Genomic DNA, 26,160 nt, shown 5'->3' on the forward strand with positions numbered 1-26,160 from the left:
GGGTCGGGACCCTTTAAGCGCAGCCCTCGGCTAGCCTGAGAAAGCATCTCCACGCTCTATGTCCTCCTCTGTTGCCCTGCCGGCACTGCTTCCGGCCATCCTTAAGCCCGGTTCAGGGTCCACTTAATGTGGACATGCTAATTCAAATTAGCAAAACGCTAATTCGAACTAGTTTTTAGTTCTAGACACGTTAGTTCAAATTAGCTTAGTTTGAATTAACTAATTCGAACTAAGTTAGTTCGAATTAGCGCTGTAGTGTAGACATACTCTGTGATTGTCCCCAGGGAGTGCAGATCCCCCTGCAGACGGGGACTCTGTTGCAGAGCTGTCTCTGTCTGTGGCAAGCCTGGGCACACCGTGGACAGAGGCTGCTCCACAGCAGCTTCCCCTGTCCCCCCTCTATCTGCTACCTCTGACAGAGAGGCAGCAGTGCAGGGGGGAAGGAGGAGAGAGGAAGGTTTGGGGAGCTGGCATGCAGAGAGCTGGCTTGAAAGCCAGCTCCTCATGCATATCGACTCCTGCTTGTTTACCACCCACTTTGTGCTGCTGCCTCCCTATCAGATCCAGTGCTCATGGAGAGCTGGCTTAAAAGCTGTCTCCCCGTGGACACCAGCTCCCACCTCCCCTCTTGCTGCTTCTCATACAGAGGCAGCAAGGGGAGGGGTGGAATTCATGTAGTTGACAGGATTAACCGATAAAACAAGGCTTATTGGTTAATCGTGTAGTCATCTTCATGTTGACATCCCTATTTAGGACTAAAATATTTAGTTCTGTTTCAGTAACATTGTTATCTCATGATTCACCAATTCACCTCCTTCTTCTTTCCCTTGTTTCCCCCTTCCAGCTCCCTCCTCCCAGGTTTCCCCCACCCCTCTCCCAACCTCTCTTCTCCCCTCTCCTGCCTCCTTTCCCCAGTCTCACCAGAGTTTCATTCCCTCTCTCCCCAGTTTTGTTAAATAAAGAGAGTTTGTGTTCATGAAAATATGTGTATTTTATTTGACATCAGGAAGGGGGGTTAGGGAGGGGTAAGTGGAAGGATGTGAGGGAGGAATGAGGCACAAGCCCCCAGTGGGGCAGACCAGGGAGGCTCTTAGTGCTCCTCAGGGTGGAAGCTCTCCCGCAGGGCTTCCTGGACACTGACAGCCCCCCGATGGACTTCCCGGATGGCAGCCTGCAGAAAGTGCAGCCAGGCTCACAGCAACACGTCCAAGAGAAGCACCAGAGTGCCTAGGGGCAGCTCTGGCTCCATGTTGCAGAGTGCTGTGATGTCCAGAGTGAGGGCAACCAGAGCACGCAGAAACAAAATGCTTTGCTGTCCCTCATCGAGGTAGGCAAGCAAGCAGGGAAACCTGAGAACCGGCTGTCCAGGGGCGGGGGGGTCCCTTTAAGCACAGGCTTCAGATAGCCACAGGCAGCAGCCACACAAAGTTACTCCTGACCAGATGCCCTGCCGGACGTGGTTCCGGCCGACCTTAAATGAGATTCAGCTTCCACTCAGAGTGGACGCACTATTTCGAAATAGCAAATGCTATTTCGAAATGCATTTTGTGTGTAGACGCATTATTTCGAAATAACACTGTAGTGTAGAGATACCCTTAGCGAACAATGGTCTGAGAATTTTTCTTGTCATTTGTGTATGCTCCATTTTAAAGTAATAATGTGACAGAGTCTAAAGATACACCCTAATCTTGTAACCACTTACACAAATGAATAACTCTGTCCATGAGTGGAGTCCTGCTGGGTTCAAACAGTTGTTATATATACTGTATGGAGCAAATAAAATGGACTCAGAATTGGAACTCATAAACTCTGAGTTCAGAAAAACTCCCAAGTAGGCATTTTCTACACAAAGTACCCAGAAAAATATGTTTATTCATAACAATGTAACAGAACGTTCAATTAAGTACAAATTATACAGGGCTATGATACCCAACTGTTTTCCATGTAATTTCCTTATTTAGTTTTATTCTTCTTTACTTGTATCTGCCTCCTCTGACTCCTTTGATTCTTCTTCCTTCTCTTCCAAACTAGTATTTACTATTGAAGGAAAATATGAAATTAGTGGTACACTTAGTAAAATAATAGAGTTGAAATCTTCTATAATTCATTCATTCATTGTAGTAATACCTTAATCCTGGAAAACATAATGCAGATTTCTTACATATATGGTCCACTCATTGGGTGCGTCTAGACTGGCAAAAACTTGCCAGATGTCTAAACTGGCCGCTTGAATTTGCGCAAGAACACTGACGATCTAATGTAAGATTGTCAGTGTTCTTCCGCAAATACTATAATGCTCTCTCTTAGGGATAAGCCCTCTCGCTCAAATGTTTTTGTGTAAGAGGGCCAGTGTATACAGGGAAGAACTGTTTCGCGCAAAAAAGCCCTGATGGCGAAAATGGCGATTGGGGCTTTCTTGCACAAAATCGCGTCTAGACTGGCCACAGATGCTTTTGCGCAAAAGCACTTTTTGCGCAAAAGCATCTGTGCCAATATAGACGCTCTTTTGCGCAAATGCTTTTAACGGAAAAACTTTTCTGTTAAAAGCATTTGCGCAAAATCATGCCAGTCTAGACGTAGCCATTAGTTATTAGAAGTGAGCCTAAGTGGAGTGCTTTAGAAAATCCTACTCTAGTTAGAAGAGAAGCATATATGGAATATAACAAAATCCCTATTACAATTAAATTGTTTTGAATCCACTTGCTGTCTTTGCATTACCAAAGTAAAGACCCTATGGTAAACAAATAAGGACATAAATATGGAATTTATATTCTTAGTCCTGGGCTCATCAACAGACTGCTGTAGGACTTAAATGAACTGATTCTGAAGTGTAGGCTGTTCAATCAATATTTCATTAGTAGAAAACGTCCACCAATAAAATAATAATGAGGCCTGAAAAGTATGTTTATAGTCAGTATCTTCACTTTCGGTATATTAGGAGCCAAATTCTTTGTGAACATAACTCTACTGAAATAAAAAACATAGCTCTATGTCTGCGTCTAGATTGGCATGATTTTGCGGAAATACTTTTAACAGAAAGGTATTTCTGCAAAAGAGTGTCTAGATTGGCACGGATGCTTTTGCGCAAAAAGCATTTTAGCCATCGTGCTTTCTTGCGCAAAAAATTAAGGTGCCTGTCTACACTGGCCCTCTTGCGCAAGAGGGCTTATCCCTGAGCGGGAGCGTCAAAGTATTTGCGCAAGAAGCACTGAATTCTTACATTAGAACATCAGTGCTCTTGCGCAAAGTCAAGCTGCCAGTGTAGGTAACTGGCAAGTTAAAATCTTGCCAGTCTAGACGCACCCTACATGTTTATGGTATGTTGCAGCATATTTTCAAGTTATCTAATTGTCTCTCTAACTCTTGTTGTTGGTTTTGCAACTCACCTTATTATGAAATGGGTTGATGGAAAACTGAGAATCAAATATTTAATGGATGAAAACATCCAAATTTGTAAGGTTTTATTCTGACATGTTTTAATATATTCAGACCATATTTTAATTAGGCAGAGATTTACTCATAAAATATATCTTAACACCAGCCTCACTTTACAATACTTTCTAATAATTTTGATAAATAATTTGAAATATTTTGAAAAGCAATGAAAATTCAGAAACTATACTTAAAACATCCAAACATTAAAAAGCAATAACTTCATTTTCAAAACTAGCTTTTCTTTAATAATTCATTCAACTTTCTGTTGAGAGTATACAAGTGTCACCAATGAGATCAAGTCTCAAAATACACATGGGCTGTGTCTACACTGGACCACTTATTCCGGAAAATCAGCCGCTTTTCCGGAATAAGCTGCGAGCTGTCTACACTGGCCCTTGAATTTCTGGAAAAGCAACAACGCTCTACTGTACAAAATCAGCCGCTATTCCGGAAAAACTATTCTGCTCTCGTTCGGGCATAAGTCCTTATTCCGGAACACTGTTCTGGAAAAGGGCCAGTGTAGACAGCCCAGTAGTCTTTTCCGGAAAAGCGCGTCTACATTGGCCACAGACGCTTTTCCGGAAAAAGGGCTTTTCCGGAAAAGCAGCCTGCCAATGTAGACACTCCTTTTCCGGAAAAACTGAAAACGGAATAGTATTCCGTTTTAAGCATTTCCGGAAATTCATGTCAGTGTAGACACAGCCATGTAGATTTCAAATGTCCAAATTTCTGGTGCTGGTTAGGTCTGGCTCTGGCTATTAATCCATTTAGTGTATTACAAAGATCAGATCCATGAATGGTAATAATATTTATTTTATTCAGAAATAAGCTCTGTATGATAAGTAATGTTGTTTGAAGTCCTGTATGTCAGTTTCACTTTTTAACCAAACAATTATTTTTTCTGTTTCATTATTTCTTAGGGAATTTTAATTCTATTTTGTTTATTCACCCTACTGAGGAGAAAATTCATCTCATGTAGGAAAAAAGCTTCACAGTGATGGATTACATTTTGTGAGGCATGTCAGTCCAGTCTCTAATTCTGGTATAAAGAATTTTCAAATATCCATTATGTTCAAACAATAATGCATATAAACTTGAGTATACATAATTAGAAGCCAGCTTGTAGAGATTTGGCTCTTTATGAAAAACAGAGTTTATTATCCTTTCAAAATGATGTGTCCCCACACCATTGTTCCCACTAAGGTGCACACCTGTGCAGCCATGCACAAAAAATTCTTTCTCCGTCCACCATCTCTGAGAGCTGCACTGTAGCACTTGTGTGGCAAGTGGCTGCTCCGGTGGGTGAAGCCAGCTGAGACAGCACGGTGAGGGAGTGGTTGGGGGAGGTGTCTGGGACCTGTAGTGGCCCAGTGGTGGTGGGGGAGAGGCCTTCTCCGGTGGCTGGAGCTGCCACCTGGCGTGGAGGCCAGGGCCTGCTCTGGCAGCTGGGGCTGGGAACAGGACCTGCTGCATGGCGGAGAAGAGGGGTGTCTGCTTTGGAGGCTGGGAACGGGACATGCTGCATGGTGTGTGTGTGGGGGGGGGGGAGTTCTGCTCCAGTGGCTGGGAACATGTGTGTGTTAATAAATTGGGTACCACGGGGCACACATCCAAACCAGCGCACAAGCCAAAAATTACTCCACTCCTGGTTGGAAAATCTTAGAGGAAACACTGCCCCACACTGTGACACATTTTCAGCTAGTTGACATGTACAATGACAATCTATAATCATTTATTCTTCTCTTTCTTTCTCACCCTGATCCACCTGATCTTCTTTGCTCCCTTCCTCCTCCTCTTCTCCCTCCTTTGATGGGGACAAATCTTCAGTGGGCTCTGTAGCTTCAGCAGGAGGTTCCCCAACCTCAGTAGGTTCCTCAGCAACTGAATTGGGAGAAAAGCAGATATATGTCAAACTATGAGGAGGAAAGAACCTTCTAGATCTGCTCTTTGGCATTATTTTTATTCTTAAGTAACAGCTAACATCTTACACCCAATTCTGTAGCCTCTGTTCATGTGAGTAGTCCCACTAACTTCACTGGAAGTGCTTAATAGAAGAGTTGCAATATTGGGCCCTGGGTCAGATTATGATAATTTCTCTACTGTTACAGGCTTTCCAGGACAGTTGCCTCTGTTACTAATAACACATTATAGCAAATGGAAGAATACTCAGTATGCATTATAAAGCATATGAATGTGATGCAGTAATATGAATCTTCAAACTTTCAGCTGTCGCTGATTTCTAGCACCTTGTAAATGGACAAAAAGTACAACTCTCTTATCATAACTTATCATCGTAAATTAATCAAGCAGAAACAGTTTGGGGAATTTTGGGGGAACTGGGTTTTCCAGCAGTTCCTCAGGACAAACCTGAAGGTGCTGGCACCTCTTCTTCTGCTGCTGCTGGAGGCTCTTCAGGAGGTGGTGGCGGGGGTGGTTCTTCAACTGCTGGTGTCCATAAGGTTAAAGTTGTAATATTTTTTGCTTTCCATTTTGGAGTAATTGCTACAGCTTCCTCCTCTTCCTCTTCCTCCCCTTTTTCCTAACAAATATAAAAAAAATCCAGAATTACAACTGGGAATCTGGAAGTAATGATTACAAACCTGTTTGAATGCACTTAAATCTGAGTTTGAAATGGGAACAATACAGTCCTTTACAGTAAGCTGCCAATAGTTAACAACTGAACAACATTATTGGTCACAAACTTTGGAAAAGAGAGAAAACCATTCCAAGCTAGAAAACTTGAGGCAGTCACTCACTTGTTGATCTCAAAATTAATGCTCACCAGTTTCCTTTCTTTTTCATGAGTAGATTCTATCTGGAGCAACAGAGGCAGTGCCATGAGGGCAAAAGAGCCTTCTTTAATCGTTTTGCAGCTCACAGAAGGGCTGAGCCTAATGCAGTACTTATAGGCACTGGGTTGTTCCATTTTCCCAGTGCCACAAAAGGAAAGGAGAGAAGGCAGGATCATTACCTGTCTCCTTTCCACATCAGACTATACCATAGGTCTGGTACTTAGGGAGCTCAGAGTGGCATTGTACACTTTGGAAGGAGAATACATCCTGGTTTTTCCAGTGGGGTGATACAGCTCTCTGCCCCAAACCCATACAGAAATGGACAAGCAACAGTGTGGATGCAATAAAAAACTGTTCTCTGCTTCCCAAGGTGCTCATTTTACAAAGGTATATTGTCCCTAGGCAACACCCCAATGGTGCAGCTCTTTACTTTCCAAATATGGTTCAGGCTCTTACAGGCCATAACCGAGCCCTAATTTTCAATGTGTCTCAATTAGCATCCATTAGATTTAAGAACTGTGGGTATGTCTACATTGGAGGTATATTTCTTAGCTCAGATAGACATATCTGTGCTACTGCTGATCAAGATAGCACACCAAAAATAGTGTAGCCACAGAAGCACAAATGGAAGTAGGGAAGCCCACAAAATACAATCAGATCTGATATAGTAGGTATGTAGCTAGCCCTTCCCACTGCTTGAACCACTGTGACTATACTGCTTGACCAGAGTTACAATGGGAACGTTTACCTCAGACAAGAATTACAGTTCCAGCTCCAGTATAGACACATCCTAAAGGGCAAATCTTAACACACACAAAGTAGCCAGGCTAGGTACTGGGAAGATGCAGGCAAAATGAGGAGATGTAAAGCCACTGGGTGCCAGAGTCCCGAATTCTCCCAACATGGACCTCTAGCATCAGAGACTGGCTCTAGCACACACAACAACACACACTAGTATTACACATCAACACACACTAGTATTTAGGGATCTGATGTGGAGCTGCAAGTTGTTCCTTGTTTACAGATATCTGAGAGCTCTGTCCTAAAGAAATAGATATTGCTCATACTTCTTGGGTGGCTGAAGGTTTCATCATGTCATACCACACATAAAAGTTCCATTATTAAAACCATATACATTCCCTCATATCTTATTGCTTACAAATACACTTGAGATGAGTGTTATCTTTCCCAGTGATTTGTCTAAAAATATCTAAATACTTCAAAATGTAATTGCAGTATTTTTACAGAAATAGAGGAAGGGCTCTTTGGAAATAAAAACTAACACTTAGGAAACATGCAGGATTATTTGTCATATAAGAAGACAGATACAATGTGATTAATAAATAAATGTAAAGCAAAGCCAAAGCATATGTTTTACATCGTAGTAGCTGCTTACCAAAACATGCAATACAAGAGAAATAATAATCATTTCAGTTATAAATGGTTCACATGTTCAAGGTGTTATATAAATATTAATTAATTCTCATAACAATCCTCTAGTGTAGGTAGTGGTATCACCATTTTACAGATAAGAACACAGCTGTGACTTGCCCAAGGCTTCACAGATAATTGTGGCAGAATTATAATTTGAATATGGGCATTCTTGGCTTGTGGTCCAGTTGAAAGTGGGAATAAGAGATCCTCCGGAAAAGAGCTTATTTTCCGGAGAATCACGTCCAGACTGGCGCTTTTCTCCGGCTTATCTACAAGCCGGAAAAAAGCGGCAGCCATGAAAATGCAAATCCCGCGGGGGATATTTAAATCCCCCGTGGATTTGCCTATTCCCAAGTGCTACATTAGCATCCCTATTACGGAATAGGGGCCAATGTAGACGAGCCTAAGGCTGTGTCTACATTGGTGTGATCTTGCGCCAAAGTGGCCGCTTTTGTGCAAAAACATGCTGCCTGTCTACACTGGCGAGGAGTTCTTGTGAAAGAACACTGACGTTCTAATGTGTGAAATTAGTGCTTCTTGCGCAAGAACTATGATGCTCCCGCTCAGGAATAAGCCCTCTTGTGCAACTGTTCTTGCGCAAGAAGCCAGTGTAGACAGGCAACATGAATTTCTTGTGCAAGAAAGCCCGATAGCTAAAATGTCCATCGGAGCTTTCTTGCGCAAGAGAGTGTCTACACTGGCACGGATGCTCTTGTTCAAAAGCACATCTCTTGCGCAAAGGCACATGCCAGCGTAGACACTCTCTTGCACAAATACTTTAACGCAAGAACTCTTGTGTTAAAGAGTATTTGAGCAAGATCACGCCAATGTAGACGTAGCTTAAAAGTCCTGCAGGGCTAATGCAGGCTCCCCTGGTTCTCTGCCATTCTCAGAAATGCATGCATGTCTCTGTGTCAGAGGTTCACTACACGCTGTCTCTGTCCCAAGTACAACCTCCACAGCTTCATTGGCCAAGAACTGTGGCAAATGGAAGCATGCCCAGAACCCCCCTGCCCGCACTCCACCACATAGGAGCCTGTGCCAGAGGAATGTGCCAGCTGTTTTCGGGAGCCACACAAGTTAAGCATTGCTCTGACACACTCTTGCCCCCTTGCATCCCAATCACTTGCCCCAGCATACAGCCTGCATCCCAACTGCCTCCCAGAGTTCCCACCTACAGCTGCATGCCCTCCCACACTCAAACTCCATCCCAGAGCCTGAACCCCCACCCAACTTTCTCCAAGAGCCTGCACACCACACCCTCTCCCACACCTCAACCTCCTGCACCAGCCTGGTGAACGTGAGTGAGGGTAGGGGAGAGCAACCAATGGAGAGAGGGGAAATGAAATGAGCAGGAAGCAGGGCCTCTGAGAAGGAGAGGAATAGGGGTGTGGCCTCAAGGAAGGGGGCAGGGAATGGCTGAGCATAGTGGAGTGCACATTGGGAGTCCCCAACAATTTTTAAATCAAAATTGGAGTTGCCTGGTTGCTAAAGTTTGACAACTGCTGCCTTATTTAAATGAGTCTCAATTAGAGAAGTTGATTAATTGCAATTAACTCATGCAAATAACTAAAAAAAAGTAACTATGATTTAAAAAATTAATCGTGATTAATCACAGTTTCAAATTGCACTGTTAAACAACAGGATCCTAACTGAAATGTATTAAATATTTCTAGATGTTTTTCTACATTTTCAAATATATGGATTTCAATTGCAACTCAGAATACAAAATGTGTAGTGTACACTTTATTTTTTATTACAAATAGTTGTATTGTAAAAATGATAAACAAAAGAAATTGTATTTTTCAGTTCAGCGTATACAAGTGCTGTATTGCAATCTCTTTATTGTGAAAGTGTAACTTAAAAGGTAGATTTTTTTCCTATGTAACTGCTCTCAAAAACAAAACAATGTTAAAGGCTGGAGCTTACAAATGCACTCAGTCCTTCTTGTTCAGCCAATCACTAAGGGGATAGGCATTTGCATGAACACGGCTACCGCTTTTTTCCTGATTTTAAGAGGAATAAGGGATCTTCTGGAAAAGGCTTTATTTTCCGAAAGATCCTGTCTAGACTGGTGCTTTTCTCCGGCAAAGCCCCGAGCCGGAAAAAAGCGGCAGCCATGTTCATGCAAATGCCGCGGGGGATATTTAAATCCCCCGCAGCATTTGCAATTCCGACTTGTCTCATTAGCATCCATTTTCCGGAAAAGGGCGCAAATGTAGACACAGCCTCTGGGTATGTCTACACTTGCTCCCTAGTTGGAACTAGGGATGCAAATGTAGCCAACCGAAATTGCTAATGAAGTGGGGATTTAAATATTCCACGCTTCATTAGCATACTCTCGCCCACATGCTATTCCGCTCGCCAGCTGATTCAAACCTGGAAGTGCGCTCCAGGACGCAGAGTAACATTAGTTCAAACCAAGGGGTTTGATTCGAACTAACGTGCCCCGGAGTGCATTTCCGGGTTCGAATCAGCTGGTGAGTGGAATAGTGCGCAGGCGAGATTATGCTAATGAAGTGCGGGATGTTAAATCCCCGCTTCATTAGCAATTTTGGTCAGCTACATTTGCATCCATAGTTCGATCTAGGGAGCAAGTGTAGATGTACCCTAAGAGAAATAAGTCTGTTTACATTTACACAAGATAATGCTGTCCACTTCTAATGGACTATGTCATCTGAAAGTGAGAACAGGATGTCACATGGCAGATTTGTAGTTGTGCTAAACATCTGTACGCCCCTTCATACTCAGCCACCAGCCCAGAGGACATGCTTTCATGCTGAAAACACTTGTTAAAAAATTAATTCATTAATTGAATATATGACTGAACTCTTTGGGGAGAATTGTGTGTTTCCTGCTGTTTTACCTGCAGTCTGACATATATTTCATATTCTAGAAGTCTCAGATGACAGCATATGCTGTTCATTTTAGGAATACTTTCACTGCAGATTTGACAAAATGCGAAGAAGGTACCAATTTTAAATTTCTGAATATAATGACAGCACTCATCCAAAATTTGAGGGTGCATCTGCACAGCAGGGCTTAACTCAAAATAAGCTACGCAAATTGAGCTATGTCAATAACGCTGCTTATTTCAGAGAAGCTTATTTCAAAATTGAGAACATCTACAAAGCACTTATTTTGAAATAGAGCACTCTTCCTCCAACTTCTCTTAGTCCTTGTACTATGAGGCTACGTCTACACTGGCATGATTTTCCGAAAATACTTTTAACAGAAAAGTTTTCTGTTAAAAGCATTTTCGGAAAGCATGTCTAGATTGGCAGGATGCTTTTCTGCAAAAGCACTTATTGCGGAAAAGCGTCCGTGGCCATTTTCGCGATCGGGGCTTTTTTGCGGAAAACAGTACTGTGCTGTTTGTGATTTGCGCAAGAGGGCTTTTGCCCAAATGGGAGCAGCACAGTATTTCCGCAAGAACACTGACGATCTTACATGAGATCATCAGTGTTCTTGCGGAAATTCAAATGGCCAGTATAGACAGCTGGCAAGTTTTTCCGCAAAATCATATGATTTTGTGGAAAAACTTGCCAGTATAGACACAGCCTGAGGGTTATAGGAGTCAGATTAAGAAGTCCTCCAGCTTGACAGTATTTTGACACTATTTTGAAATAACTGCCTGCTGTGTAGACACAGACTAAGTTATTCTGGAATAGCACTAATTATTTCAAAATAGTGCTGCAGCGTAGATGTACCCTGAAGTGCTTCCAAAATCTGAGCCGGATATAGTGTTTTTCAGCAGCTGTAAAAGAGAAACACTCCAATGCAGAAACTACAGAACCCAAACCACCAAAATGGAAAACCATCCTTCTACTGATGGCATCTGGCTCAGAGGATGAAAATGAGCATGCATCAATCCATTCTGCTTTCTAACAGCAACCACCATCAATATGGATTGGTGCATGTCCTTTGGAATGGTGATGGAAGCATGAAGGGAAGCATGAATCTTTAGTATATCTGGTACATAAATATTGGAGTGAAAGTAACTTAAGTTTCTTATAGATACTGTCATGTTGCACCCTCGCTGGGAACTCAAGAAAGGAGGATGGGGAGGGGGTGCAATACAATAATACCTATAAGAAATGTAGGTGCGGGGTGGAGTGTGGAGGGCTCAGGACAGGGAGAGTTGAGAGGGGAGCAAGAGTCAGGGCAGGAACTTGGAGATGAGGAGGAGCTGAGAGTGTGGGGGGGTGCAGGAGTCAGGGTTAGGAATGTGGGGGTGCAAGAGACAGGGTTTGGGGTATGAGGAGGGGCTCAGGGCAGAGGCTGGGGCATACGGGGTGCAGGAGTCAGGATTCGGAGATGTGGGGGTTCAGAAGTCAGGGCAGGAGGCTCAGGGCAGGGGACTGAGTGTGTAGGGATGAATGCAGGGGAGGCAAGGGTGCCATTTTGGGAGGAGGGGGCTGCAGTTGCACATACTGGGCCCCTGTTGCTTTTTTTCTCCTTCCTCTGACTAAGGAGTGAGGGGAAAATGCAGAGCCTGCTGCATTCCTCTGCCCCCTCCTCTAGGCAGGCAGGAGTGAGAGGAATGCAGCAGGCTCTGAACTCTCCCCTCAATCTCCAGTCAGGGGAAGGAGAAAAAAGGCAATAAGGGCCTAGTACATGTGACTGCAGCCTCACACCTCCTGGAATGACACCTGGGAAACGGGGCTCAAGGCTGGGGCAGTCCTGGATGGCAAGTCGCACCCTTGGCCAGCCCTCTAACCTGTCTGACTGCTTGCTGCTGAGCACGGCAGCCTGCAGAAGGCCTCAGGAGCCCAGCTGAGCAAATGCTACCCCTCCCATTGCAGCTGAGTACCCCAGCTGGCCAGCTTCTTGCTGGAGTGCTACAATGGGGCATACCAGCATTCACTTCTGCATAAATATTTTGCAATGCCTGTTCTAAGAGAATCATACGAATGTCTGTTATCGCTTTCAGGTCAGATTGTAAACAAGAAGAAGGAAGCATTATCTCTTGCAACTGTAACCAAACTTGTTTGTTCGAGATATTGGCTTCACAAGAACTGAGAGCACTTTCTAGGCTCTAAAGGTTTACCTAACTTTATATTTGAATGTTTTTATTTTTGTATATTATTCTACATTTGTAAGTTTAACTTTCATGAGAAAGAGATTGCACTACAGTATTTGTATTAGGTGAATTGAAAAATACTGAAAAATACTATATCTTTTGGTTTTTAGAATGTAAATATTTGCAATAAAAATTAATACAAAGTGAGCACGGTACACTACACTGTGTGGTAACTGAAATAAAATATTTGAAAATATGCAAAAGACCCCAAATATTTAAATAGATGGTTTTCCATTACTGTTTAACAGCACATTTAATCATGATTTTTTTTAAATCACTTGACAGCCCTAACCTCATCTATACTGAGAACAGTGTTAAATAGGGTTGCCAAGTGTCTGGTTTTCTACTGGACAGTCCGGTATTTGCACCGTCTGTCTGGTAGAAAAAATCAGAAAATACCGGACATGTGCAATGTCCGGTATTTTCTGAATTCCCAGCTGGGCGCTGGACGGAAGCCTGGTGGGGGCGGGGGAGTGACTGGGAGGTGAGGCCACGATTGGCTCTGGTTGCGAGCAAAAGCCAGGAGGGGCAGGGTGGGGGCTGGGACTCCCAGACACTCCCCCTGACCAGCTTTTGCACACAACCAGAGGCCCCCAGCACCAATCTCGGTCCCGCCTCCCAGCTGGGAGCCTCTGGTTGCATGCAGAAGCCGGGCAGGGAGAGTGACTCCCAGCCCCTCCCCTGCCCAGCTTCTGCTCGCAACTAAAGGGAGTGCCTGCCGGAGGCGCGGCCCAAAGAACTCCAGCTGAGCCCAGTGGCTGCACCTCCCTCCCCAACCAGCTCTGCTTCCCGCCCCCCTTCCTCCAGGTCCTCCTCTCCTCCCGTCCAATCAAGTGTGTTCAGTTTTTTGGCGGGATCTACCTGGCAACCCTAGTGTTAAAGTGTCTCATGATAACCATATGAATGTATATAAACAAGCTCTGTGGCCAGGTAATTTCTGGTACAGGGACATAGGGTCTTCAAAATAAAAGCCAAAGTCAAATCAAAACTCTGTCTGACTTGATATATTGCTAGCACCTTTGGGGAATGATCCTGCTTTCACTGAACTCAACGGCAAAACTTTTAGTGTCTGCAATGGGAGCAGTAATGGGGCCTTCATCTGTTAGGGCGCACACAGCACATTAGCCAGACAAGTTTTTTTTATTTACTTTGTTGCTTAGAAAGGCACATATTTCTAAAGCTGTTAGACTTTTTAAATGCACAGTACCTGTCGTGATCTAGATAGACTATATCTGAATAGGCTGACATGACTTGCTGAGTTTTCTAACATATAGTATAGTCTGTATTATATTATTTACCTGGTCTACATGTGTGTATTCACCATGCTGTTCACACCCAATATCAAAAACATACTTCCCACTACCTATTGGCTGTGCAAAGAGAAACATAAAGTTAGCAAGTCTTTAAAGTTAGCAAACTCTAAAGAAGTAACAAAAAATACAGAAGATGACAACACAATATCATGCATTTTTCAGAATTTTAAAAATAAAATGTGAAAAAAACTTTGGAGAAATTTTGCATACGCCTTGTTCATTTATATCTATTACATTATGGTTCAAAGAATACTGGGAAAAACAAGGATCTTTGTTTATATTTTTAATATAAACAGTCCACACCAGAACAACATGTTCTAATTTTCAAATTCAAATAGCATTTTCCAGCATACTTACATTTCCATTCACAAACTTGCCCTGGTATCTGTGGTTTAGATGAATAAGTTCAGCTGCTCCTTCCTGTTGCCCATTTACCCAGCCACCAACATATTTAGAGCCAGTTTCTGCATAGAGATACGTACCTTGTCCATGCCTAAATGGCAAATAATAATTTTGCATTATATAGATTGCAGTTCTATAAACTGGAACTCTCTGGTCTGGCAACATCCGTGGTCCTGAAGGATAATGGATGTTCCAGGATCAGGGAATCCTGGAATGCTGGATGGGTAGAGTGGGGTGGGAACTCAGTGATATGCGGGGGAGGGCAATGCATGGCCTTGCTGGGGGCAGAGCAAGAAGCCCAGCATGTGGCTCAACTAGGCTGTGGGGAAGGAAGGCCTTGAGCTAACACATGGATCAGCTGAGCTGTGGGGTCTGGGAGCTGGTGCATGGCTCAGCTGGGTTCCAGCAGGAGGGTGGTGGCTCAGGTGGGCTGCAGGAAGAGCCAGGAAACCTGGTGGCAGGGTGAGGGAAGGGAGCTGGCAGCAGGAGGACCAGAAATGACCTCCCCTGGTCTAGAAAAAATCCCTCATCTGGTATCAGTCAGGTCCTGAGGGTGCCAGACCAGGGAAGTCCAACCCGTATTACTATACTTTAAAGAGCAGGATTTTTTTTGCAATATTAATGTATTAAACATATGACTAAAACAAGTGCCTCATTAGTCCATATTTCCAGCCCCAACAACATCTTCATTCATTCATATTTGTCTAGCTCTATTTACATGAGATATGTTATTGCAGGCTTTCCATACATTGTAAACTAGATTTGGTTGCCTATCACACACACTTTCCCTTCTCAATCCAAAATGGAACACCTGGCTCTCTTTACACATGGACACAATCAGGCTGAGCCACAAGACACCAGTGAGGTGATCCCCCATTTTTCCATTCAAGCCAAGGCTGCTTTGGCCCCAGCTCAGAGAGCTAGCCACTATACGATCACAGATAACTCATTTGTGCTGCGTTAGATAAGTGAAAAATGCTTAGCTCAGTGCTCTTGAGGTGGCCACCTACCTGGCATAGAGCCACAGAGATTTCTCAAGTCTTCCTGTGACTGTCACACATACCATCATAACGAAAAGACCTACTGCTGGTCCACTTCTCTCTGTCCCTTACTATCCTATTTGACTCAGCCATTGTCCTCGTGCACTTGGCCAGAGAATTTCTCTTTGCCACTCCACAGCTTGCCCCAACAGGCAAAGTCTTGAAGCTGGCCCCAATGGTGGAAGGTGCAGTAGAGGCTTTTGCTAGGGAAAGCCCGTGGGGAGTGGCCTTGCAGGTCATTGTCTGTTTGGAGATGAAAATTAGCACAATGCAAGTCCCCATAACGGGGAAGATGAAGAACCTGCTGGCCAGGCAACATAGTATCTCTTTCCATGCAAAAGGGCATCAACCTCCAAAATCCTGGTCACTCACATGACAGGCAGGGATACTCACTTTTATACTAACAAGGAAAGGGGCAGGCCCACCCTGTATATCCTGCTCAAAGAGACCACCTATGGCCAGTCTACCCCACACCACCAGCAACAGCACTGCTTTTTTGCCTGTCTTTCCAAAAGTCTTTGGCTGCATGCACCAACAGCCCTTTCCTTCCTCCCAGGCACTTCCTCAGCAAGACACCTTTGGAGACTATACACCTTCTCCCACACCCCCAGCCTTTCCCTCACCGATGGGCTGATCAGCCCCTTCTTCCTCTCACAACCCTTTCTTTCTACCTTCTACCTTCCTTGCTTCAGATGCTCCTCAAAGTCATGGCATCACCAACTCAGCCACAGACCTTTGGCTTTTGAAGTGCCTCTTCAAAGATGCTCAAGCCAGCAGATCCTTCCTTTCAACACACAGTGCCTGGACATTCCATACACAGCACATTCTGGGCGGGAGGCAATGCTTATGGATGCTGCCTGTCATTCAGGAAAAATTCACAGTACTTTTCTTTCTATGGATCAAGACCCTCCCACAACTCTCTTTTTCAAAAGGACAACCATAACTCTAAAGACAACATTTTTTTACTTCCTCAAGAAAACTGAAAGTTCACCATAATAATGAAACAAACCTATAGTGGCTGGACCATTCTCCAGTGTAGATGTCTCCATTCATATAGGAGTAAACTCCATTTCCATGTCTTTGGTCTTCCACCCATTCTCCTGTAATAGACATTTTCTGTTATTATTTCTCCCTCTTCATTGAGCAATGGGCCTAACTTGTCCTTGGTCTTCCTCTTGCTACTAATATATTTGTAGAATGTTTTCTTGTTACTGTTTCTATCTCTAGATTAATTGGGCTCCTTTTGTGTCTTTGCCTTTCTAATTTTGCCCTCACATACTTCTTCTGTTTATATTTATCCTTTGTATTTTGTCCTAGTTTCCACTTTTTATACAACTCTTTTTTTTATTTCTAGATAATTCAAGAACTCCTGGTTAAGCCAGGATGGTCTCTTGCCATACTTCCTATCTTTTCTACACAGTGGAATAGTATGCTTTTGCACCCTTAACATTTTTTTTTTAAACTGCCAACTGTCTTCAGTTGTTTTTCCTCTTAGTCTTGCTTCCCATGGAATCTTACCTACCAGCTCCTAGAGTTTACTAAAGTCTGCCGCCTTAGAATCCATTGTCTTTATTTTGCTGTTTTCCATTCTACCATTCCCTAGAATCATGAACTTTATGATTTCATTATCACCTTCACCCAAGCTGCCTTCCACTTTCAAATTCTCAACCAGTACCTCTCCGTATTTGTTAAAATCAAATCTGGAACATTGCTCCCCCCCCCCCTCCCCAGAAGCCTTCTCTGCCTTCTGAAATTAAAACAAAATGTTTCTGATGCATTTCAAGAACTTGTTGGATAATCTGTGCCTTGTTGTGTTATTTTCTCCACAGATGTCTAAATAGTTGAGAAGTTCCTCATCACTGCCAAGTCCTGTGCTTTGGTTGATTTTTCTGGTTGTTTAAAAAAAGCCTCATCCACCTCTTCTTCCTGGTTAACTGAACTATTGTAGACCCACCCAAGTATGACATCACTCTTGTTTTTACCCCTTTTAACCTAACCCAGAGACTCTCAGTGAGTCTGTTTCCTATGTCCATCTCAACCTCAGTCTAAGTACATACCTTTTTAATATATACGGCAACACCTCCTCCATTTTTCCCTACTTGTCCTTCCAGAGCAAGCTGTATACTTCTATGCCAATATTTCAATCATGTGTATCATCCCACCGAGTCTTTGTGATACCTCCTATTGTGTTTATTTACTAGCATTTCAAATTCTTCCTGCTTATTCCCCCATACTTCTTACATTTGTATACAGACAACTAAGATACTGATTTGATTTTGTCTTGTATTTCCATTATCTCTAGTGTTATAGCCCATTCCCTCTTCTCCCTCCCTCCCACAATTTCTTACCTATCTCCCAGGTCTCCATGTTTTTCACTTACCTGTGGTCTTTAGTCACCTGCCCCTGTTGAACCTAGTTTAAAACTCCCTGGTGAATGCATAATCATAAGTCAGAATGTTTACATTTTGTGGTGGTGCTTCTATTAAGTAGCAGATTTCTTATCTACCTATAAAATGTAAGGCTTTCTGCCTCTGGATCTCTAACTTCTCCTGAACTGCACACTTGTAAAAGTGCACAGAGGAGAGAAAAGACTCTTGCTACTTCCAGAATGAGGAGCTACAGTAGAATATTTATCATAATGACTCAAAATGTGGAACACAGAGCATTCACTGGTTGCCCATAAAGAGGTCATTTGGTGTTAACTTCCCTTGTTTCTCTCTGAAACATGACATTAAAACAAGGTTGTATATACGCACAGTTTTTTCAGTGTAAGCATTTGCTGTAGCTAACACAAAGTTGTTAGGTGTGTAAATATTAGGGAATGTGGTCTGCATTACTGGTGTAAGGGCTCCTCCCCTGCTGTTGGCAATCCCACCAATAAATATACATATAAATAAATACATAAATAAATAAATATTCTCCCGATGGGTAAACAGTATTTTTTTAATTAAGCTTTAAGGGCTGGATTTTTCAGTCTAAGCTCTCTAGCCACATAATTGTGTTGTAAGATTCTAGGGCAATCTCTGCCTGTCTAGAGTTCTGCAACAGCTTACATTCATTCTGCTGGCAGTATTGCATTTGGTATACGGGGATGGAGACAAGTCAGGGGAGGGAGCCATGTCCAGGAAAGAAAGAAGATGGATTTTCTGCCAATAGGGTAAATTAAACTGCCTTCCTGAAGCTTTAATTTACAACTTTAGGAGGCTGAAAAATTGTGAGCTGTGATTAGCTCCTCCCTAGTCTTCACTCTCTGCTGTTTTCTTGGATGCTGGGGATAACTGAATCCTATATTTTTACAATTTTCAGAACCCATGGCTCTTTGAAAGAATCCGAAAATGTTCTCAACCTGACTGTCAGCATAACCATTACTTGTAAACTAATATTCTTATCATGCTGTTCTTGGGCTGTTATTTTTAACATAATTCCTACTCTGATTCTAATTAATGGTGTAAAGAATTTGCTCAACACTAAATATAATGAAGCATTCCACTTGATCACATTATTTGGCAAGATTAAACTGTTACCAAAATCATCTTTAAACTCATCTCCTAACATTTATGGGGAGGCAAAAATAAAGAACGAAAAAAGTTTTGTGACAATTATCTGGATTGAGGCAATAATATGCTGCCTGACTCGTTGTTTCACATAATTCCACTGAAGCATTTAATCTTCTCGAATATTTAAATATTCATAATTCTGTCCAACAAAAGATTCACATTTTACCTTCATATTTTGATCCATCTGGATACATAAAAATTCCTTGACCATGCTTTTTGTTCTCAGAGAATTCTCCAATGTAGCGAGCACCATTTTTAAATCTGTAGGTCCCCTGAAATATATTTGGTGTAGATACAGTATTTTGAATTAAAATGATAATGAAGTATCTAAACTAATGGGACTGCTGAAATACATGCATGATTTCCAAAACAATCATTTATAATTATCTTACCCGCCCATTTCTCAGACCATTGGCATATTCTCCTTCATATGTATCACCATTGGGTAATCGTGCTCTTCCATGTCCATGTCGTTCACCAGCTGCATTGCGTTCACCTTCATATTCCTGGTTAAATGGAACAAGCCATTCAGTGGTTAAGAGATGGGGGAGGGGAAAGTTAACCTGAATTGAACAGGAATACAAACAGGAAGCCAATTGTGTGTCCTGAACAAATTCTTTTCTCCCTGAGTCCCAGAAAGGCACTAGGCCAAGAATTCTATTGGTAGCTACAGTGAATATCTTGCACGCACCAACCCACCAAATCCTACTGATAACCAAAGGTGTCTTCTGCCAGCAAACTACTGAAATGTGTTGGGAGCTGCAGCAAGTTGAAAGAAACACTAAATACCATAGAAAAATACCAGGACTTCATAAACAGGGCTTGATGAACAGTGGCGAAAGCCGCTCGCCAGCCCCGCACTGTGCATGCACAAGACTCACATTGTGTATGCGCGCACTGCAAATGAACGGTGCACCTGGCTGAAATCTACTCGCCATGGGCAAGTAGATTCAATACTTTGTCAAGCCCTGTTCATAAAAGTCCTTTTTATTTCTACAACTCCATCAAATACAGTAGCTTAGCAAACCTTCATGACTGAGTTCCACTAAAGTATATACTCCAAGAGAACATAGCAACTAAGGACATCATTGTGTTTATAAGATTACTAGAAGATTTACCCAGGTCCTTAGCTCAAATAAGTTTTGTTTTTCTTCATTTAAATTATTGCTCTTGGGTGGGGCTGGGGATGAGAGATTCAGTGTACAGACTGCCCCAGAGAGAGAGGACAACCCCAGCCCTCTCTCACAGCAGCAGGTTGGGGCCAAGTGAGAAGCTCCTCCATGGCCGCTGCACTGAAGCGGGCATAGCTGAGAGAGGGGAGCATGTCCCCAGGCTGCAGGTCAGACAGACACACAACAGACACACAAACAAACGCTCTGAAATATATAGTAGATAGCTATCCCTTTCTCCACCCTTGCTGGCCCAATGGAGTTATCACTGTCCCAGTCTCTATCTCTGGCTCCTTGCTTCCCCTCTGTGGTCATTCTGCAGCATAACTGTCTCTCCTGTCAGACTCTTCTCTTTCCATTTTTTGAGAAACAATCCAATTCCAGGCACATCCCATTGTCCTGGTACAGCCAAACCCTCACCTTGCTTTAAGGTATGACAAAAGAAATCTGAATACCGAATTTGGTGATCCTACCTCTTATTGCTTAGGAGGAGTTCTTGAACAAATGCACTCACACTCGGACAGATGCACATTTCTAATTATATAGTAAGAAGATTTCTTATTTTAAAAAGCATTTTATTTGAGATAAACATCTCATGGCTTTGAGAATCCAGCATAACAGAGAATTTTTTTCATAGTTTAATACTACAAATCCAATATCCCGTGTCATCCTCATCCACGGCTCTGCTCCTACTCTGATTGACATGAATGGCAAGCTGTCTGTTAACTTTGATTAGAATATGATTGACTCTTAAAATATGCAACAGTGAGTAACTACAAATTCAGTTCTTTGGAGTGTTACAAAACTAAAAATATGTTAGTATAATAATGTCTAATGGGTCATTTTTTTGTTAATATGCCATATAGTTATGGACTGGGGCTCTGCCTGGGAAAGAGAAGCTTTATAGATTCAAAGGGACTGTTATAATCTTATCTGAGCCCCACACAACACAGGCCACAAAATGTCTGCCAAGTAATGCCTAGAGCAGATTTTTTTAGAAAAACATCCTCTTTTGATTTAAAAAATGGCCAATGATAGAGACCCCACCAGGACTCTTTCTAAGTTGTTCCAGTGGTTAATTACTCTCCCTGTTAACAAGGTCTGCCATATTTCCAGTTTGAATCGGTCTTGACACAACTTCCAGCCCTGGGATCCTTTCTCTGCAAGAATGAAGAGCCCATTATTGAATACTTGTTCCCAGCAGTGAAAGTAAGGGTACATCTACACAGCAGGACTTAATTCGAAATAAGGTACGCAACTTGAGCTATGTCAATTGCGTATCTTACTTTGAAATAGAGAATGTCCACACAGCACTAATTTCGAAATAGAGCACTCTTCCTCCGACTTCTCTTAGTCCTCGTAAAATGAGGGTTACAGGAGTCGAGTAACAAGTCCTCCAGCTTGACAGTATTTTGACACTATTATTTCGGAATAGTGTTGCAGTGTAGACATACCCTAACTTAGAATTTCATACAAGAACCGTCCTATTGCAACCCAGCTCCCTGCCAGTTCCTTAAGTTGCTCCCTGTTGACTTTTGCCACAGCTCAGCTGGCAAGCGCTCACTTTCCCCTCTGCTTTTTCCCCAGGAGGCTACTGACACCGGCTGTGAACAAGTCAGGCCTGAACCTTCCCTTGGAGCACAGATAGGTGAAAAAATTCAGACTACTGGACACCTGAGATGTCTAGTATCCTCTGAATTTTTCCCCAGCTAGGAGGCAAGAATGCCGGGCACCTGGCAATTCTACAAACACTCAGTGCCTGACCTTCCCCCCCCCCCTCCCGAGCCCTCCTTGGCCCCCCCTTCCTGCCCCTCGTGCGCCCAGCCAGGACCGTGCACTGGGGCGCAACTCAGGACGCCCTCTTCGGCCCGACCGCGGCGTCCTCTGCCTCTACCCCCCCCCGCCCCCGCCCCCGCCCCCGCCCCCGCCCCCATGCTTACCTGGCTCCCCAAGGCTGCCAGAACAAAATGCTTTCCCCTCGGTTTTAGTGCTCAACTGCTCCCCTGTTCTTATCCCTCTTAAAGGGGACATGCTGTTTTAATGTCCTTGGAGTCTTTCTTGCTCAACAACTTTGGTCTCCCCCCCCCCCCTTTTTTTTTTTTCTCTTCAACAGAATTTTTTCCTGGTGGTTTCTTTTGGGGCGGGGGCGGGGGCGGGGGCGGGGGCGCGTATTTTTGTTTCAACCATCTGGCAACCCTAGGCACAGACACAACCAGCCCCCAGTGGTTCTCCCAATTCCCCACCCTCCGCCCCAGGCTAACAGTGGCGGGCAGCGGGGGAGGGGCACTGGCTACCCAGGCACGCAGCGGGGCGCGGGCTCTGCGGGGGGGGGGGCTGGCCTGGGGGCGCTCTGCGCTGGGATCTAAGGCGGGAGGGTGATGGGGGGGGGCGCGGCCTCGGGCCCTGCATGCGGCCTGCCCCGCTGCCGCCGCCGGGCCCTGGGGGGGGGGGCAGCGCCGGGCCCCGCACTGACCCCCAAGTCGCTCTCCGCCTCCTCCTCCAACTCCTCCGAGCCCAAGTCCGACATGCTCCGGCCGGGCCCCGCGGCGTTACCGTCACCATGGAAACCGCCGGCCGCGCAGGAGGCAGGCGCGCGCCGTCGCCATGGCAACAGGCACAGGGCTCCGCCCCCTCCCCGCGCCGGGGCGCGTGCTGCTGTCCCCGGTGCTGAGAGCCCAGGCTGGGCGCGGGGAAGGGGGGGATGGGGAGAGGACGCCGCGGTCGGGCCGAAGAGGGCGTCCCGCGTTGCGCCCCAGTGCACGGTCCTGGCCGGGCGCACGAGGGGCAGGAAGGGGGGCCTAGGGCCTGGCACACGGGAGACACCCGGCATGGGGCAGGACACGAGGCACAGAGAAAGTAGCTCTCGCTGACATGGGTGCGGGGGTGCTGCAAGTTGTGGGATGACAGAGGCAATGCAGATCCACAGGCACATTCAGCCTGGTACACGCACGGCGGAGTGTGGAGCACAAATAAAGGGCATCAGTGCATCGTGTGGTTTGGCAATTCTGGAAGAAGGCCGGATGTGCCATGGCTTACTTAGTCCAACACTTATAAGGCTGGAGAGTACTATGCTCCAACAGAAACGAGTACACGTCAAAATTCCAAATGTTAACACTTTCTGAGTGTGGCTGACTCCAAACTTTGCCAGACTACACCATGTTCAGATCTCCATTTGCTCATTAGGATAGAGCAGGTCTTCAACAACACAGCTCTAACAAGGATTGGGGTTTGAACTCATCTCTAAATCAGGGCAAAACCAAGGGCACATAATATGTGAGCACTCCTTATTGCACAAGTGTGGCAGGTCTTTTTTCCTACTTGAAAAAGAACATGGCCACTTCCCAGTAAACAGCAGGCTTCTTCCTAGCTTTTTTGTTTGTTTTTTATTGCTTTTGTTTTGTTTGAGTTTCTTTAAAGGAATGTTGAGCCTCAGCATTATACGAGTGATGACCAAAGCCTTTCATGGAAAGATAATTACGATAACATGATATACACATTCATAGCTTACCTTTATTAAATGTTTACTTTTCCCAGAAATAGCTCCTTTTATACATCTAGGATTTCTTCTTTCTTCTTTTTTCTACTGTGTACAAATAGCTCACATATTCACAAATCTTTTTCTGTCATGCATACAGGGAGTTCCCAGTAATTCAAATAATTTGTTCAAATATTTTACAGTGTAAGCTATCTCTATGTCTAGCTGGGTTTAGTGGTGGTCAGAAATTCCAGTTCATAGATTTTAAATGCTTGTTATATCTTACAACTTTTCCTTGTAAATGAGTCTTGTTCATCAGGACAACAGAGCAGGCCCTCTCTGTGGATAGCTGGGTAAATCTTATTAGAAACTGTGTATTCTTTCAAATCAAAGCCAGAGATCTTATAATATAATAAACATACAAATGTGCTAGCATGTCTGAAATCCATCTAGAAGGATGTTGCTAACCTGACAGTATTCACAGAAACAAGAATTTTTGCACAAAAGAACTTGTGTGTGTCTTGACTTGCAACAAAAGAGGTGCAATCCATTGGAATATAATAAAAGAGTACATTGATAATAACTTGTAATTCTAATTTTTATTGAAGTATATCAAGGGGCTGGGATGTGCAGTGGTGGTGACACCAGGCTAGATATCAAGCAGCAAATATCAAAAGCAGCAAACAACTTTCATAAAATTGAAAAGATCTGTATAATAGCATGATAGGCACAAAAAGACGAATATTTAACACCAGCAGCATGTCTGTTCTCTTTTTTGGAGAAGAATCAAAGAAATCTATCATTGCGACGGATAAGAAAATCATTTCATTCCCAGGTAAATGGATGTGGAAAATCTTCAGAGTCCACTAGAAAGAGTTTCTCAGCAGAGCAAATCAAGCATCAAATAAGAACATAAGAATGGCCATAGTGTGTCAGACAAAAGGTCTGTCTAGCCCAGTATCCTCTATTCTGATACTAGTCAGTTATGAAAATAACCATTAAGTGATTCATTCCTAGTTGCCTATTCCCAGCTTCTGACAAACAGGCAAGGGACATCCTCCCTGCCCATTCTGGAAAATAGTCATTGATGGACCTGTCCTCCATGAACTTATCTAGTTTTTTTTTAGCTTATCTAGGTTGTTGGGTTTTTTTTAAGTCTTGGACTTCACAACATCCCTTGGCAAAGAGTTCCAAAAGCTGATTGTGTACAGGTGACCTCTGACTTATAATCTCCTGATTATGACCTCTCTGCTCCGGCCCAGTCTCTCAAGACCACCTGCACAGTGAGCCACAGGGTCAGCCAGTCGCCCGCAGCCCCAGCAGGCTCTGAGCATACCTTGTGCTGTACCGCTGGCTCCGGGACACGTGGAGCTGGTTCCACTCAGCCCAGCCCCCAGCCAGCTCCATCCGGCACAGCCCCCAGCGCTGGATCCGGGACACGTGGAGCTCTGGGGACTCTGGGCCGGCTCTGGGCCTGGCACTCTGGGGACTACAACTCCCAGGAGGCAGGAACTGAACCTCCATTTATATCATTGCACCTATGGGAAATAAGGGTTCAACTTACGATGGCTCGACTTACGAGGTTTCTCCAGGAACCAATTTGGTCGTAAGTGTGGGGGGTCGCCTGTACTGTGTGAAAAAAATATTTCCTATTTTTTTTAAACGTACTGCCTATTAATTTCATTTAGTAACCCTAGTTCTTATGTTCTGAGGAGTAAATAACACTTCCTTATTTACTTTCTCCACACCAGTCATTATTTGAGACACCAGGCCAATCTGGGGACATGGAAGCATGCAAAGTCTCCTCTCCCCATCCTCCCTGCCAGGAATGTGCAGTTCCCTCCTGGAAGGGTGAGACTGGAAGGCAAGGCACAGGGTAGTGAGGCAAGGGGAGGCACCTCCCAAACTATGGGAAAAGCCTCCTTCCAGGTCCCCCTCCTCATCGAAGAACCATACCAGCTGGGAGGAGAGAGAGGGAAAGAGAGAGAGAGAATATTTCCCTAACGTCCTTCTGCCCTCCCACCAATCAGTTTCTCTCTCTCTCTCTTTTTCTCTTTCTTGGTGAGGGGGTGTGCCCCCTGACTGGCTGAGGGAAGGGGGTATGCACAAAGTCTCCTCCTGCCACCAGGGATGTGCAGTGCCCAGAGGAAATGGCCAGCTGTTTGGTTCTCTCTAGGCACTGGGCACCCCTGGCAGGATGGGAGGCGAAGACTTCACACACTTCCCCACCCCCAGGCTAATCAGGGTCTGTGGGCAGAGGAGCACTGGAAGTTTCCTGGCCCTGCCCCTTTTGGCCGAGGCTCCACCCCTTCAGCCTGAGGCTCTGGCCCTTCTGGGATGGCCTGCAACAACTTCCAAAATTCGCGAAGTGGCCCCCCCTTTAAAAATTATTGTCCACCTCTGGTCCAGAGGCTAAAATTCCAGTAAGCTAATAGTAGTAGCAGGCTGAGATGGGGCACT

The 26,160-nt window shown here is 44.2% G+C and overlaps 1 protein-coding gene across 2 annotated transcripts; it reads right to left on the reverse strand.

Annotated features, from left to right (window-relative positions):
* Positions 1–1,852: 1,852 nt before the first annotated feature.
* On the reverse strand, positions 1,853–22,855 carry RSPH1 (radial spoke head component 1). Of its 2 annotated transcripts, XM_075912237.2 has the most exons (9): positions 22,699–22,855; positions 19,449–19,562; positions 19,223–19,328; positions 16,509–16,599; positions 14,415–14,550; positions 14,043–14,114; positions 5,803–5,974; positions 5,191–5,316; positions 1,853–2,037 (listed from the first exon to the last, which is right to left on the reverse strand). In XM_075912237.2, the coding sequence occupies exons 1-9, from the start codon at positions 22,750–22,752 to the stop codon at positions 1,964–1,966; spliced, it is 945 nt and encodes a 314-aa protein (XP_075768352.1). In that variant the 5' UTR covers positions 22,753–22,855; the 3' UTR covers positions 1,853–1,963. The 2 variants fall into 2 exon arrangements, with proteins under 2 accessions (XP_075768352.1, XP_075768358.1); XM_075912243.2 differs by lacking the exon at positions 14,043–14,114.
* Between the last annotated feature and the right edge of the window lie 3,305 nt (positions 22,856–26,160).

Source organism: Pelodiscus sinensis, chromosome 1 (genome assembly GCF_052426305.1).
Source record: "Pelodiscus sinensis isolate ZL-2025 chromosome 1, ASM5242630v1, whole genome shotgun sequence".
NCBI lineage: Eukaryota > Metazoa > Chordata > Testudines > Trionychidae > Pelodiscus > Pelodiscus sinensis.